The sequence below is a fragment of the Carassius gibelio genome, chromosome A8, assembly GCF_023724105.1.
Source record: "Carassius gibelio isolate Cgi1373 ecotype wild population from Czech Republic chromosome A8, carGib1.2-hapl.c, whole genome shotgun sequence".
Taxonomy (NCBI): Eukaryota; Metazoa; Chordata; class Actinopteri; order Cypriniformes; family Cyprinidae; genus Carassius; species Carassius gibelio.
Window position 1 is genome coordinate 11326272 of NC_068378.1, and position 13498 is coordinate 11339769.

Here is a 13498-nt window from a genome sequence, read left to right on the forward strand (position 1 = left end):
CTTTAATGAGACTTTAGGGACAGTTTGAAACCTTTATTGAGTTTGAGTTCATTTGCAGTTTTCACTAGGATAGTGCTCGTGTTCTGGGTTGTAACCCGCTTGTGCAAAACATTCAGCTGCTTTTCTGTCACATTCACAGATGAACATCTCACAGGGCCGATTCTTGTCAGCTGCAAGAAACAAAAAAAAAACAACAGATATGTGTCACATTCCAGATGTCGTTCAGGTCTCAGTTACAAACAGAGTTTAGATAGTCTTCTCCAGTACAGTCTGTCCGAGCGTAGCATCTTACCATTGCAGGTGATTTGTTTTGCCGCTTTGTCACATGAGAATGAATAGACTTCAGTGTAGGGGTTGTCTAAGATACCCCAGCAGTCTTCATGTTGCCATGAGTCAGAATAACACCCATCATGCACCTCACAGCACCTAGAGAGACAGAGAATGAAGTAGACATGATTCAAAAGTTTGTTGCCTTCTCTTTTTGATCAATCTTTATTATATTTTAGGATATTTTGTTGCTTGGCTGCTGTAGAAAAATAACTAAAACGTCAGCCAGCTTCAATGGATAAATTGTTACATAAAAATAAATTTGTGCAACATGCAGCTTTGAACATTTGTAAACTATGCACTAAACCTTTCAGCTTGGGAAGGCTGAAGTGTGACTGACTAAACTGATTCACATGATTCATTCAGTGTCTCTGTAACTGGTTTAAATCTGACCTGTCCAGTTCATCCACCGGGGTGCCTGAGCCTCCCTTTCCACAGTAGCATCCGTAGTCTGCATAATCCAGTGCCGGCCAGCTCTGAGGGATGGTACAGAGGATCATAGACCTGAACTGCCACAGCGCACGGTAGTCTAGAGTCGCCAGCACTGTTAAACAGGGAGAGTTTATCAGTGCTTCATACTGATTAGCAATCTAATGATGAAATAAAATCTAAATGCTATGTAAAAAACTATCTTAACCAACAACTGCTCTGTACTTACCACTGTCTAAAAAAGACAAAATGCTTCATAAAATTTTGAATATAGTACATATGAACCATATCAACAAATCTGTTCAACAGATAGTCAGATACAGTCAAACGGGTTTAAAATGGCACTGAAGGTGACTATGATGAATGACAACTAATTTTTGGGTCAACTGTCCCTTTGTTTCTGACACCATTCATAGTGCACTGCAAACTTCACTATTCAATAGAAGCAGCATACACTATATGTTTATGACCAAAATTAATGTTATAACATTTGTAATTCACCATCTGTTGCAAGCCTATGATGCACAGGGCAACTTTATGAGCAATGTTGCTGTCAACGAGCAACCAGGTGAAACACGGCCCACAGACGGTCTAAAGTATCCAGACAGAAATTTGTTAACCATTCCCAATAGAAAGGTACCCAAGCAACATTGCTCAAATAAAGCTGCACCGTGTATCTTCACCTTTATAAAATATTTTTGAAAGGTGTTTATATGATATGGTTTGTTTCGGTTTCATCCAGTGGTCAGTATACTTTTGAACTTGTAGAGTCCAGGGAGCAAAGGGTCAGCTGTACCACAACCAGTTTAACCAATCAGGTTTAATGACCAATAATAACGGAGTATCCCTTACAGCATTCTCATTACATATTTTATCTATTAAAATATGTGCATTTTATTACAGTAATTACTTAGTAGTTAAATTATTGGACTGACTAAATGAATAAATGGTGGTTTGCGAATTATATTCAGTAACTCTATATATTAAACATTTGCTTTGCATACATAACAAAATATAATAAATGAAGTATAATAGTAGAACATATCTTAAGTCTATACTCACAGGAGGGCAGACTCACACTCAGGATGACGAGAGACAGGAAGGTGTTCATGGTGAAGACTGGATGAACAGGTATTAGTGGCCAGTTATTTATAGGTCTACAACTTATGTGTATAACCTTGATGGGCGGGGCACACTGATAAGATAACTTTGTGAAGTATACACGTAACATATGTTAATACATTTGCATGCATGTACACACACAAGCCGCCAAACGTACCATTGTTGAGATTGTTACAGTTTTGTGCAAGTTGAGTGTAATTATATTCACTTATCTATGCAAATGTGTCTGTGTATATGTGTTTTGATCTTTGGGAACGTCAGCATGTGCTTGCAATTTGCACAGCTGGTACAAGATTTCAGTTTTCTCGAAAAAGCAGAATTCCATAAGGCTTGGAAAAATTAGCAAAACAGCTGTTACAAATGCACTTATTTGATTAATGGCCTAGAAATAGTGCAGCAACTTCTTCCTATTTTTTCATAAAGTTGTTGTTAAAAATAATAATAATAATAATAATAATAATAATATATATATATATATATCATCATTCCAATGAATCTCAGATTCTTTATTCTATATCTATATATATGTACACCATTAAATAGTGTGTCTGCTCTGAATTAAATATCAGTTGGGATGAACATAAATAAACCGTTAGATGATATCAGATTGCTGTCTTTAATGAGACTTTAGGGACAGTTTGAAACCTTTATTGAGTTTGAGTTCATTTGCAGTTTTCACTAGGATAGTGCTCGTGTTCTGGGTTGTAACCCGCTTGTGCAAAACATTCGGCTGCTTTTCTGTCACATTCACAGATGAACATCTCACAGGGCCGATTCTTGTCAGCTGCAAGAAACAAAAAAAACCCCAACAGATATGTGTCACATTCCAGATGTCGTTCAGGTCTCAGTTACAAACAGAGTTTAGATAGTCTTCTCCAGTACAATCTGTCCGAGCGTAGCATCTTACCATTGCAGGTGATTTGTTTTGCTGCTTTGTCACATGAGAATGAATAGACTTCAGTGTAGGGGTTGTCTAAGATACCCCAGCAGTCTTCATGTTGCCATGAGTCAGAATAACACCCATCATGCACCTCACAGCACCTAGAGAGACAGAGAATGAAGTAGACATGATTCAAAAGATTGTTGCCTTCTCTTTTTGATCAATCTTTATTATATTTTAGGATATTTATGGCTGCTGTAGAAAAACAACTAAAATGTAGCTAGCTTCATTGGATATATTATACATAATTAATATTTATGAGCCACTTCATCAATATTCACATTAATATTCTGCCGATATTTTTCTGAAACATCTCCTTAAGAAGGTAAGGTAACTATAACTATTTGACTTTAGTATTTATATATTTTTTGAATGCATTCTGCCTACAAAAATAAATAAATTTGTGCAACATGCAGCTTTAACAATTTCTAAACTATGCACTAAACCTTTCAGCTTGGGAAGGCTTTAGTGTGACTGACTAAACTGATTCACATGATTCATTCAGTGTCTCTGTAACTGGTTTAAATCTGACCTGTCCAGTTCATCCACCGGGGTGCCTGAGCCTCCCTTTCCACAGTAGCATCCGTAGTCTGCATAATCCAGTGCCGGCCAGCTCTGAGGGATGGTACAGAGGATCATAGACCTGAACTGCCACAGCGCACGGTAGTCTAGAGTCGCCAGCACTGTTAAACAGGGAGAGTTTATCAGTGCTTCATACTGATTAGCAATCTAATGATGAAATAAAATCTAAATGCTAAATAACATTTAATATAATAATGAATATAATAATAAATCTTAATCAATGACTGTTCTGTACTTATCAATGTCTAATATTTTAGGCTTTACATTTTAGGAATATATACATAAGAACCATTTTTATCATATATTTACACTCATACTGTATACAAACTTCACTAGTCAAAAGAGGCACCATACACTACGACCAAAATTCATCTAATAAAATCTTTAATTCACCATCTGCCTTTTAAAATATTTATGAGAGATGTATAGCAATTTTATGTCAATGGACCATTAATATAAAATTGCTATACATCTCTCATAAATACTGTTTATTGTTTGTGCTTCATCCAGTGTTCCCTACTTGTGACCTTGTAGAGACCAGGGAGGTCTGTTGTGACACAGTTTTTATGACCAATTACTTTTGGTATTTTAAAATTATTATTTAGAGAATTCAAATATGATTATCAGAGTACAAAATGTAAACACAAAACATAGTGTAAATGGGCTGGGCATCCATGTTTTCATAGATTACAATCCACCCTGGGAGTCGCAGCACGTTTTTATTTTATATTTTTACATAGACTCTAGATGTAGTTTTCAATTTACAATTGGAATATCCCTTTAAGTTCTGTTAAGGCATTCTCATTAAACATTTTATCTAATAAATAAGTTATTAGATCAATTATTGAACTGACTAACAAATATTGTGAATTATATTGAATATTTCCATATGCATATATGCTTTGCACACATAATAAATTTTTTATAAATGAAAACAGTAAGCTTAATAGTAATAAGTTGAATAGTATCTTAAGTTTACTCACAGGAGGGCAGACTCACACTCAGGATGACGAGAGACAGGAAGGTGTTCATGGTGAAGACTGGATGAACAGGTATTACTGGCCAATTATTTATAGGTCTATAACTTATTTATATAACCTTGATGGGTGGGGCACACTGATAAGAGAACTTTGTGAATTACAAATGAGGCCGTCATGGCCTAATGGTTAGAGAGTCTTGGATTTGTAACCCAAAGGTTGCGGGTCCGAGTCTTGGTACCGACAGGGATTGTAGGTGGGGGGAGTAGGTGGGGGGTGTTCTCTTCCTCCCTCAATACCACGACTGAGGTGAGACCCTTGAGCAAGGCCACAACTGCTCCACGGGTCAATGCAGCAAAAATGGCTACTCACTGCTCCGGGTGTGTGTTCTCACTGTGTGTGTTTGTTCACAACGCACTGCTGTGTGTGTGCACTTGGATGGGACAAATGAAGAGCACAAATTCTGAGTATGGGTCACCATACCTGGCCACACTTCATGTCACTACATGTACAAACACAAGCGCCCAAACTTACAGTTGCTGAGATTGTTGAGTGTGTTTATGTACACTTATCACACTGTGTGTGTGTGTGAGAGAGAGAGAGAGAGTTTTGATCTTTGGGAACGTCAGCATTTGTTTGCAGTTTGCACAGCTGGTACAAGATTTCAGTTTTCTCAAAAAAATCATGAGAATTTGCAAAAGTTGCAAAACAGCTGTCAGCACACAAAAGTGTGTGTGTTTTAATGACCAGAATGAAAGCAAATAACAATTATGATATGTATATGCACATTTAACTTATTACAGGGTATTTTGTTGCTATATAGTGGTGTGAGAGTGACCATAAATGTGGTAAGAGTGATGAGAAAGCTGCTGATGGCGCAAACACTCAAGGACAGATGATTATTGGAGGCGTTATAAGAGGCTTAAGTAAACCACTCCACTGCAGTCTTGTCACACTGGCAGACAAACATATCACACTCATCATTACTGTCTGAAAGAGAAAAAGAGAAGTTGTATAAAGGAGCATGTTACATTGTATTGAATGTGCCCTTGTAGTGTTCAGCTCTTACTTGCAGATAATGTACAGGGCTCCGTACAGTCTTCCCCATGATTTCTTTCTCCAGCCTGAGATTCTAGAGCTGAACTAGTTGTAACCATTTTCAAAAAGGCCATGGGGATCATTTTAGAGAATGTTCGTATTGCTTTGGATAAACAAAAATGTCTTTCATTTTTCTGTTTTTAAATATTACATGACAATTTAAATATCCCAGCCCAAACTACCTTTTCACAAGCTGTCTTGCACTTTTGAAACATTGTTCTAAACATCACACCTTATTTTAATAAATACATACTTAGCGTCGCTGTCTATTTAGATTTTATCTACTTAAACACATTGTATATTTATCCGTTATAACATAAAAATGCAGCCATATTGAAAGCAGGGTGGTATAAATTCTAAAAAAAAAAAGCTTTAAAATCCTTTTCAACCAGTTGATAACATAATTTTCTCTAATATAATTTCATTTATTATAATGGAAAATAATATGTGGGATATAGTTATAGTTTATGATCTTACTGTAGACAATTCATTACTTTCAATAACAGCACAGATGAATAAGATGTTTTTCTGACTATACTATGTGACACCTTTACATGCTACCCTTGAATCATGATGGTAATGCTAAAGTCGGTATAACAAAGCCAATATTAAGTTGATTTAACAATGACTGTTTCACTAACATGCCTCCAGTTTCCGAAGGCTTCCTCTTCATTTAAATGAAACAACAACCGCTGTTTTTGTTCTGCTATAGCAAGCTAAAGCTCTATGCCAGTCCCTATGACTTGCACCAAATCACTGTCTCTTCTCTAATTAACAGCCTTCCTTTTGTAGACAGTTTTTTTTTACTTATTTGCACATGAAAAAGTTGGTATTTAAGTCATCTAGTTTGGTGCATCATATACTTTGCACTGCTCATTGAACCGGTCACACACCTTTATGATTAAGAAAAAAAGACTTTAACTGAACAGTGTATCTCAAAGTAAGAGAGATTAAAGCAAGCCGCGGGCAAACTTATCAGACGATTTTGCCAAGTCCAAGTAACAGGTGGCATTTTTCTTTCTCTGCCTATATGCTCCACTTAAACTGATATCAGCTGTTTAGTTGAATTTAAATGAGTTCATATTTTTCAATTCACAATTATTTAATACGGTTTAGTTTTTGACTTTCAAAATTGTCGCCTGGTAGCATCACAACAAATCACACTGAGAACTGTCTCAGCCAACCCTTATCATATTTGATTACTGACCAAAGCTATCTCAATGATAACTGTGTAGGGATTTTAATAAAATGGACTTGCTTACAGAAACCACATTTTTTTTGCAAGAGAACCTTGAATTACCTTTGTGTAAAATGTGTGATTGTTTCATGCAAACAAACAATACACAAATAATGTTTTAGTGTGCATTTTATTAGCACAGTGGTCCATTCATCAACAGTTATATTATGGTTCACCATTGTATTTGCAGATTTTTCTAAATCCAGAGCAACATGATGGGAATGTTCAGATTAAATGTCAAGTCTTTAGTGACATCCCCGGAATCAAGAACTCAAAGAATAGATGACAACAGACATCACAGATGTCCTTTTAATGATCTAGGAGTATTTTGAAATGTATAAACCGAAGAGCTACATACAAAACACTTACATGTCTGCAAGCTTCATAAGAAATGATATTTGTTTACATTTAGCAAACACACAGTTGTGCAGACACTGTAGATAATGGTTTATGGATCAGAAGCTGATTTTCAGAAAGAGACAAATATAAAGTCACATAGACATACGAGTTTGCTGGTGTAAGATAGGTCTGGTCACTTTCTTTGATGAATAACATTTAGCAGTAGATGACTGTATAAGGCAGAAACCAGAGAGAATAGGTTGATGGATTGAGATCATATAGGCTTGTACAGCAGCGTGGTCACATACTTCTTTTTGTAACGGTGCGTCGCACTAAGGACCATCACACCATCCTGTGTGAGGAGAGCAAACAGAGGCACATCAGTGATATCAACTAAAAATGCTGGTCATTTCTACCATATGCAAAACAGAAATTATTACTTAACCTGAAAATAATAACTAGTTAACTCATATCTATAAAAGTCATATCTATTAATTTAATAATAGTTTTATGGTGCTTTTGTCATTTTTAGAGCCTATCAGCCATTTGTTATCTGAAAAACAGCGACACTGTCATTCTACTAAACATCTACTTTTGTGTTGTAAAATGTAAATTAGGGTTATTAAATAACAACACTTTCTATAAATCCCAAACATGCATACAGCTGATATGGTTTCCAGATCACTGAGTGTGTGGACATCGTTAGAGGTTTGTCTTTCTAAAGTGTGTGTAGTTTGCTGCCAGACCTTGATGGAAAGGGCGTACAGGTGGTTGAGCATCACATGGTTTGGTTCAGGCAGCAGTGTTGGGTCACACTGTAAAAGCAGACATGGGAACGAGTTAGGGAAAGTCTCTGCTTTCATAAATTGCCCACACTCAGCAATTTCCAACCACAGGCTTGTTATCTTTTCTTATCTCTTTAAGCCCCAAAAAGAACTGCTTTAACTGCAACAATGTATCTGCAAAGAATCGAACTCTTCTCAAATCACTTGCTCAGTTCCATCAGATTTAATGTGCTTAAGAAAACCCAAATGAAAAAGCTTTAATATCCAATTATGTTTACGTAACAGCAATAGTTAAATGTTCCATAAATATTACTAGCTACATAACCAAAACAATAAAAATATATACCATTGTTCAGTTTTTATCACTTATACAAACAGTATTTATTTAATATTATGAATTCACCTTTTATCATTTAAAATGACTAAATTTTAGTTTAAGTTTTAGTAATTTTGCCTTGTGATTTTGCATAATAAAAACCATCCAGAGCGATGAGTGATTTTCTCTTTTTTTTTAGATGAGAGAGACTTATATTGTTAGAAAAGATTTTCTAACAAACAAAAATGGCAGGGTTTGCGAGAACAGGAAACTCTGCCAAAGTGGGCATGAAGCGTAATGAAATACATGAAAACAAGACGGCAAAATGATTCTAGACAGACAGTTGTATAAAGCAGCTGCTTTCATCAGACTGGGTGATCAATGTTCAGCATGTAGCAAAGCAGTCCTTACAGAGATTCCAGTGTCTTTGTTGAGGAGCACCTGCAGCAGGTGTGGTGGGAGTATAGGAGGAGTGCGCAGTTTGTCTTCTGATTTGGTTGAGTAGGAATCCTGATGGTACGGTCCAGGTGGGGAGCTGGATAAGTCTGACAGGCAAAAAAAAAAAAAGCATAAAATCAGAACCTGTAGAATATTTCATGAATAGATTTATATGGATTTAGAGTTACCTGACAAGTCGGCACATTTCTCAGAGTCTGTCTTCAGTGCATCGAAAACCTCAAAGTCTGTTTTCCTCACTTTAATAACATTATTCACCACACCTGACTTGTTAGTCACAAAAGGCTAGAAAAAGATAATAATAGAAATATATCAAAGTATCAATGTATTAGGATTATTAGAGAAATGAGAAAAACTATAAGAGACGCTTTTTTCCACCTCTTTGGGGTCTAATGTCCAGTGTCCGTCCACATAGAATTTATACTGGTGCTCTCCTTCAGGCAGGTCAATTATGGCCACAAAATTATTATGACTGTAAAAAAGAGAGGACAAAACAATAAGGAAAAGCGAGTTGAAAGTTCTTTCCTTTTTCTACTCATGATGATGACAGTGAATAATGGCCATAAAATCAAAAGGCAGCACATTCTGGAAAATGCCCTTTTGCTTTCAGTAAGAGATCACCTAAGTGTCCACTGTAGTTTCCTGTAAGAGCACACTGAGCCCTAGTGCTGAGCATGTGAAAGCACAGCAAGTGCGGTCTTAATTTTCATGCTTTTCGTGATAAAAGAGGCCAAAACTACAATATCTGAAAGACAGTGTATCCTAATGCTACATTAACAAAAGCTATGGGAAGTGTTTTCTTTTCCCTTTTGAAATTTGTGAAGCTAGATAATTAGGTACAATAATGTGGTTGAAGAAATATTCTGGGTTTGATTCGAGTTAAGCTCGATCAATTTTGTGGCACAGAGTTAATCACCACAAAATCATTTCACTTACAATGCAAGTGAACAGGCAGATTGAAAAGCAGAAATGTTAAGCTTATTTTATTTGAACTACTGTTCAAAAGAGTGGAATCTGTCAGATCTGCTCACTATGATTATTTATTTGATCCAAAAAATGCAGTAAAATCTAGTATTAAGAAATCTGTAATGTTGTGATCCATTTTCTATTTTAATATATTTTAAACCAGTCATTTCTCCAGTCTTCAGTGTCCCATGATCCTCCAGAAATTATTCATGCTGATTTGCTGCACAAGAAACACTTATTATTATTATCACTGTTGACATCAGGGGTCTGTTCTTCGTACCTCACTAACTCTTTTATCTGGATTTGATCATTGACAATTTGGCATGATCTTGGATTGGTTGGTTTTTTGAAGCTCATCTGGAGTTGCTGTCATAGGTCCATAAACTTAAACCTGCTCGGGGGGTGTCTGTATAAATTATATGATGTCATTACGTTGGATGTGCAGCTTCATATTTTTGTGGAAACTGTTTTTTTTTTTTTTTTTCTGACAGAAAGTTCAGAAGAAATCGATTTTTTGACAACTTTATTGTCATACTTGATTAATTGAATGCCCCCTTCTTGAATGAAACTATGAATTTCTTAAATAAAATAACCTTGTGGAACATTCAGCTCTATTACTTTTAAGACAATACAAATACCTCCTGCTATGTTTCTTGTGCTAACATAGTCTACCATGTCATGCTAATGATCTGTCAGCACTTACCTTTTACTCAAGGGGATTTTGCTTGACCAGTTATTGAAGGAGCCAGACAAGTAAATCTCTTTCCCTGGACCATTCCAGCGGAACACAGTGGGCCTTTCCTCTGGCAGGGCTTTAGCCTCTGATTCCTGATCATGCTGCCAGGCTAGAAACTCCTAGTAAGACAGAGAGAAAGATGGATGAGGTGTGTACAGCCCATCGAAGCAGAGCAGTGAGATATCGCCACAATAAATGAGAAAAGGAACATGCTTCCCAGGTTACTATTTCATTGTAACCACATCACCTTGGCATCATCTGTTTGGAAGAGGTCTCCGTCCTCCACACTGTCCATTAGGATTTTGGGTCGAGCACCATCTTTGCCACCACGGCTCTCTCGCCGCTGTGTCTTCTCCGCTGCGCTTCTCTCACTGCTGGTGTTGCCCATGCTGCTGCTTATTTACAGGCATGTAAATGAGACTCCCAATTCTGAACAGAGCTTTCTTCATAATTTATCTTACTCATAAATACATATATATATATCTTGGAGACGTCTGCAAGATGTATTTTTGAGAGTGTTTGCTCATCTGCAATAGGTCTATATGTCGTTTCCTATCAGATGTCAAGTAGACGTTTAGATGATGTCTTTAAGATGTTTATAATTTAGCATGTATGTAAAACTGATATCTGAAATACGTTTATCGGATGTTTGTTCGCAGCAGATGCTTTCCAGATGAAGCAATCTTTAACAGACATCTTGCAGACGTACCTGTGTTTTCTGGGTTATCATCAATGGTTCGCTCACCAAGATTCTTCAAAATATCTTCTTTTGTGTTCAATAGAAACTCATACAGGGTAAATGATGACAAAAAATCTAATTTTGGGGACGAATATACCTTTACTTGTACCCCAATAATGTTCTTTTCATAAAATCATTTCCAAAGTTTAAATAAATATAAAGTTGGTGGAAGCGCAGATGTTATTTTTTTTTCCCCGCATCATTTCTAAATGAACGCAAGCGAGCTTCACCTGGTAACCATAACAACTGAACGAGAATGCCAGGTGGCCCACAAGAAAAATAGTCATTATTTATCCATTTATTAAATATTTATACACCACATACGAAAAATATATGGCTAGAACCGTATTATAACCGTATAACCACCGAAGAACAGTTCGGCTTCCACGAGACGAAATGCAACAGATGAGGCCGAAAATTATCTTTGTATTTACATGAATTTGAAAGACGTTTATATTTAACGTTACTAAAAAAATAACTCGTTACAATACAGATGCGGTTCAAAAGCAACGTGATTAAAGATTAAAGTAATGTATAACGTTAACCTTTGACCGCTGTTTACAATAAAGTTAACGTAACGTTAAGTCACCATTTGTTTTAGCAGTATGGAGTTAGCGTTACACAGCCGATTCAACAGCGAAATAACCTAGAAATACTAATGAAGTAACGGTAAAAACGGTGATGTTTTTTTTTTTGTTTTGCTTTTTTGCTCGTATTTTGGCATCGCTTTTTCTTTGTTTCAGTTCTTGCGTGCAAGTCTCGCCTACATAAAAGACGAGTGTATTTCCGTTTCAACTCGGACTTTGGTAATTCCCCTTATGATTAAATATCTTACCTCTGAAAACTTTATTTGCCCGTAGCCCGCGACTGTTTCTTTTCATAACGCCTTTTTCACATTGTCTCACGACGAAAAGGTTAACTGTTAAGCACACCTCTTCCGCCTGCAGCTACCAGCGAGCAGTGTGTGCAGCAGAAAACCAGTGGGAGACGGGGAGAGGTGGAACACGATTGGTTTCTTCTGTAACACGGTGATTTATTTATTTTTTTGCACTGTGTGTATATCTCATTTTTTTAATATAATATTCACATATTTATCAGCTACAAGTGCAATGTAGAAATGAGCATCTTATTCATAAATTACGTAAAAAATGAAAATAAAAAATAAAAAGAAAGAAAACCTTTAATTTTGATTACGTATTTTGGCGCTGTTACACTGAAAATAATGGATTCTATTACAGTAACCAAATATAGACCATTAGGTTAATTTCGTTTAAAGTATTTTAAAAAATGTAAATAAAAAAAAATAAAGGAAGCATTTTAGTTAAAACAGCACATAGTTTTTTTTTTATTTCTTTATTTTATTTTTTATTTTTTTTAGAATTTTTATATTTTAGACGTTTTATTAAAATATTTTAGTATTAATTTTATTTTGTATATTTTTCTAATCTTTATATTTCGAATATATTTTAATATTTTATTTATTTGCTTATTCGTTTATTTATAGGAACTGTTGCATTGGGTGTGTCAAGTGATGGAGTGAGACAGCTGTGTTTGAGAGTCAACACATGTTCACCAGAAGCTTGCGAAATTCTCATGGCTGTCCAGTTTTGCAGTGTCATGATGACATGATTGGCAGTGAGGTTCTGGGATAAGTGGAACTGTTTCTGCGAAGCACACAGACATGGGTGGCAACAGTAATGAGATGAACCTCCAGTACATCTGGGAAAAACATTAGTTAGTAACTGAAGTGAGATTGATGATAGTGACACATGATTACTATTACTATAATCACCCGTACATTGAAGTACTCTAAAAAAAAATAGTCAATGAAACACGTAAAGTAAATACTACCACTAGTATACCATTGCATGATTAGCTAGTAGATGTTTGCTTTGATGGCCAAGACTGGAGACAGATTAAGTTATATTTAACCAGAGCTGGCTATAATATTTCATATCGTAATACTCCAAACGCTGCAGATTGCATTGGGTGTAAAGGTGGAGAAGGAATGTCTAGTGCCGCTATAAGCCATTATATAACTGATACAGACACTTGTGAAATTAGTGCATTGAGTCAGTTTATACATTGCATATTTATTTAAATTCATAAAAAAATTCCTGTGGTTTTACATTCACCATTACAACATAAGTTTTATTTATTTTATTTTTTTTTCCTCGTTCTCTCTGTAAAAGCATCAGCTATTTGGGTGCAAGCATCCTTTTAGGACAAATACAATGCTGCTTTAGGACAAATACAATGTACACCACTAAACTACACATTTACAATACTTGATGTGTCATGATACTTATCAAATACAGATGTACAAATGCAGTTGTACTGCCTGCAGAAATAAACAACATCATTCTGAGATGGTATGAATATGAAGTGACTTTAAGTGAAAGCTTTTCTGTAGTTTGGACTCTTGGCCATGCTTTGAGCAAATCAGACA

General features: G+C 35.9%; 3 protein-coding genes across 4 annotated transcripts; all 3 read right to left on the reverse strand.

The window, feature by feature from the left end:
• Positions 1-18: 18 nt before the first annotated feature.
• Positions 19-1965, reverse strand: LOC128018450 (phospholipase A2, minor isoenzyme-like). The gene is made up of 4 exons (XM_052603944.1): positions 1819-1965; positions 721-871; positions 293-426; positions 19-170 (listed from the first exon to the last, which is right to left on the reverse strand). The coding sequence occupies exons 1-4, from the start codon at positions 1865-1867 to the stop codon at positions 49-51; spliced, it is 456 nt and encodes a 151-aa protein (XP_052459904.1). The 5' UTR covers positions 1868-1965; the 3' UTR covers positions 19-48.
• Positions 1966-2510: 545 nt separating this feature from the next.
• Positions 2511-4551, reverse strand: LOC128018451 (phospholipase A2, minor isoenzyme-like). Its single transcript, XM_052603945.1, has 4 exons — positions 4384-4551; positions 3351-3501; positions 2786-2919; positions 2511-2662 (listed from the first exon to the last, which is right to left on the reverse strand). The coding sequence occupies exons 1-4, from the start codon at positions 4430-4432 to the stop codon at positions 2541-2543; spliced, it is 456 nt and encodes a 151-aa protein (XP_052459905.1). The 5' UTR covers positions 4433-4551; the 3' UTR covers positions 2511-2540.
• A 2272-nt stretch (positions 4552-6823) lies between these two features.
• LOC128018453 (5'-AMP-activated protein kinase subunit beta-1) lies at positions 6824-12043 on the reverse strand. 2 transcript variants are annotated; one of them, XM_052603948.1, is made up of 8 exons: positions 11885-12043; positions 10558-10702; positions 10278-10429; positions 8987-9080; positions 8779-8893; positions 8564-8697; positions 7798-7866; positions 6824-7403 (listed from the first exon to the last, which is right to left on the reverse strand). In XM_052603948.1, exons 2-8 carry the CDS (start codon positions 10696-10698, stop codon positions 7326-7328), a joined length of 783 nt encoding a protein of 260 aa, XP_052459908.1. In that variant the 5' UTR covers positions 10699-10702; positions 11885-12043; the 3' UTR covers positions 6824-7325. The 2 variants fall into 2 exon arrangements, with proteins under 2 accessions (XP_052459908.1, XP_052459909.1); XM_052603949.1 differs by having other exon boundaries at positions 10558-10705; positions 11885-12026.
• Positions 12044-13498: the final 1455 nt, after the last annotated feature.

Coding starts and splice junctions, on each gene's coding strand:
- LOC128018453 (XM_052603948.1), bottom strand. CDS start 10,698: ATGGGCAACACCAGCAGTGAGAGAAGCGCAGCGGAGAAGACACAGCGG. Junction 9,081..10,277: donor AAAATCCCCTTGAGTAAAAG/GTAAGTGCTGAC, acceptor TCTTTTTTACAG/TCATAATAATTTTGTGGCCA. Junction 8,698..8,778: donor GAAATGTGCCGACTTGTCAG/GTAACTCTAAAT, acceptor TTTGCCTGTCAG/ACTTATCCAGCTCCCCACCT.
- LOC128018450 (XM_052603944.1), bottom strand. CDS start 1,867: ATGAACACCTTCCTGTCTCTCGTCATCCTGAGTGTGAGTCTGCCCTCC. Junction 872..1,818: donor GAGTGTGAGTCTGCCCTCCT/GTGAGTATAGAC, acceptor CCTGTTTAACAG/TGCTGGCGACTCTAGACTAC. Junction 427..720: donor CCGGTGGATGAACTGGACAG/GTCAGATTTAAA, acceptor CTGTCTCTCTAG/GTGCTGTGAGGTGCATGATG.
- LOC128018451 (XM_052603945.1), bottom strand. CDS start 4,432: ATGAACACCTTCCTGTCTCTCGTCATCCTGAGTGTGAGTCTGCCCTCC. Junction 2,920..3,350: donor CCGGTGGATGAACTGGACAG/GTCAGATTTAAA, acceptor CTGTCTCTCTAG/GTGCTGTGAGGTGCATGATG. Junction 2,663..2,785: donor AAAACAAATCACCTGCAATG/GTAAGATGCTAC, acceptor TGTTTCTTGCAG/CTGACAAGAATCGGCCCTGT.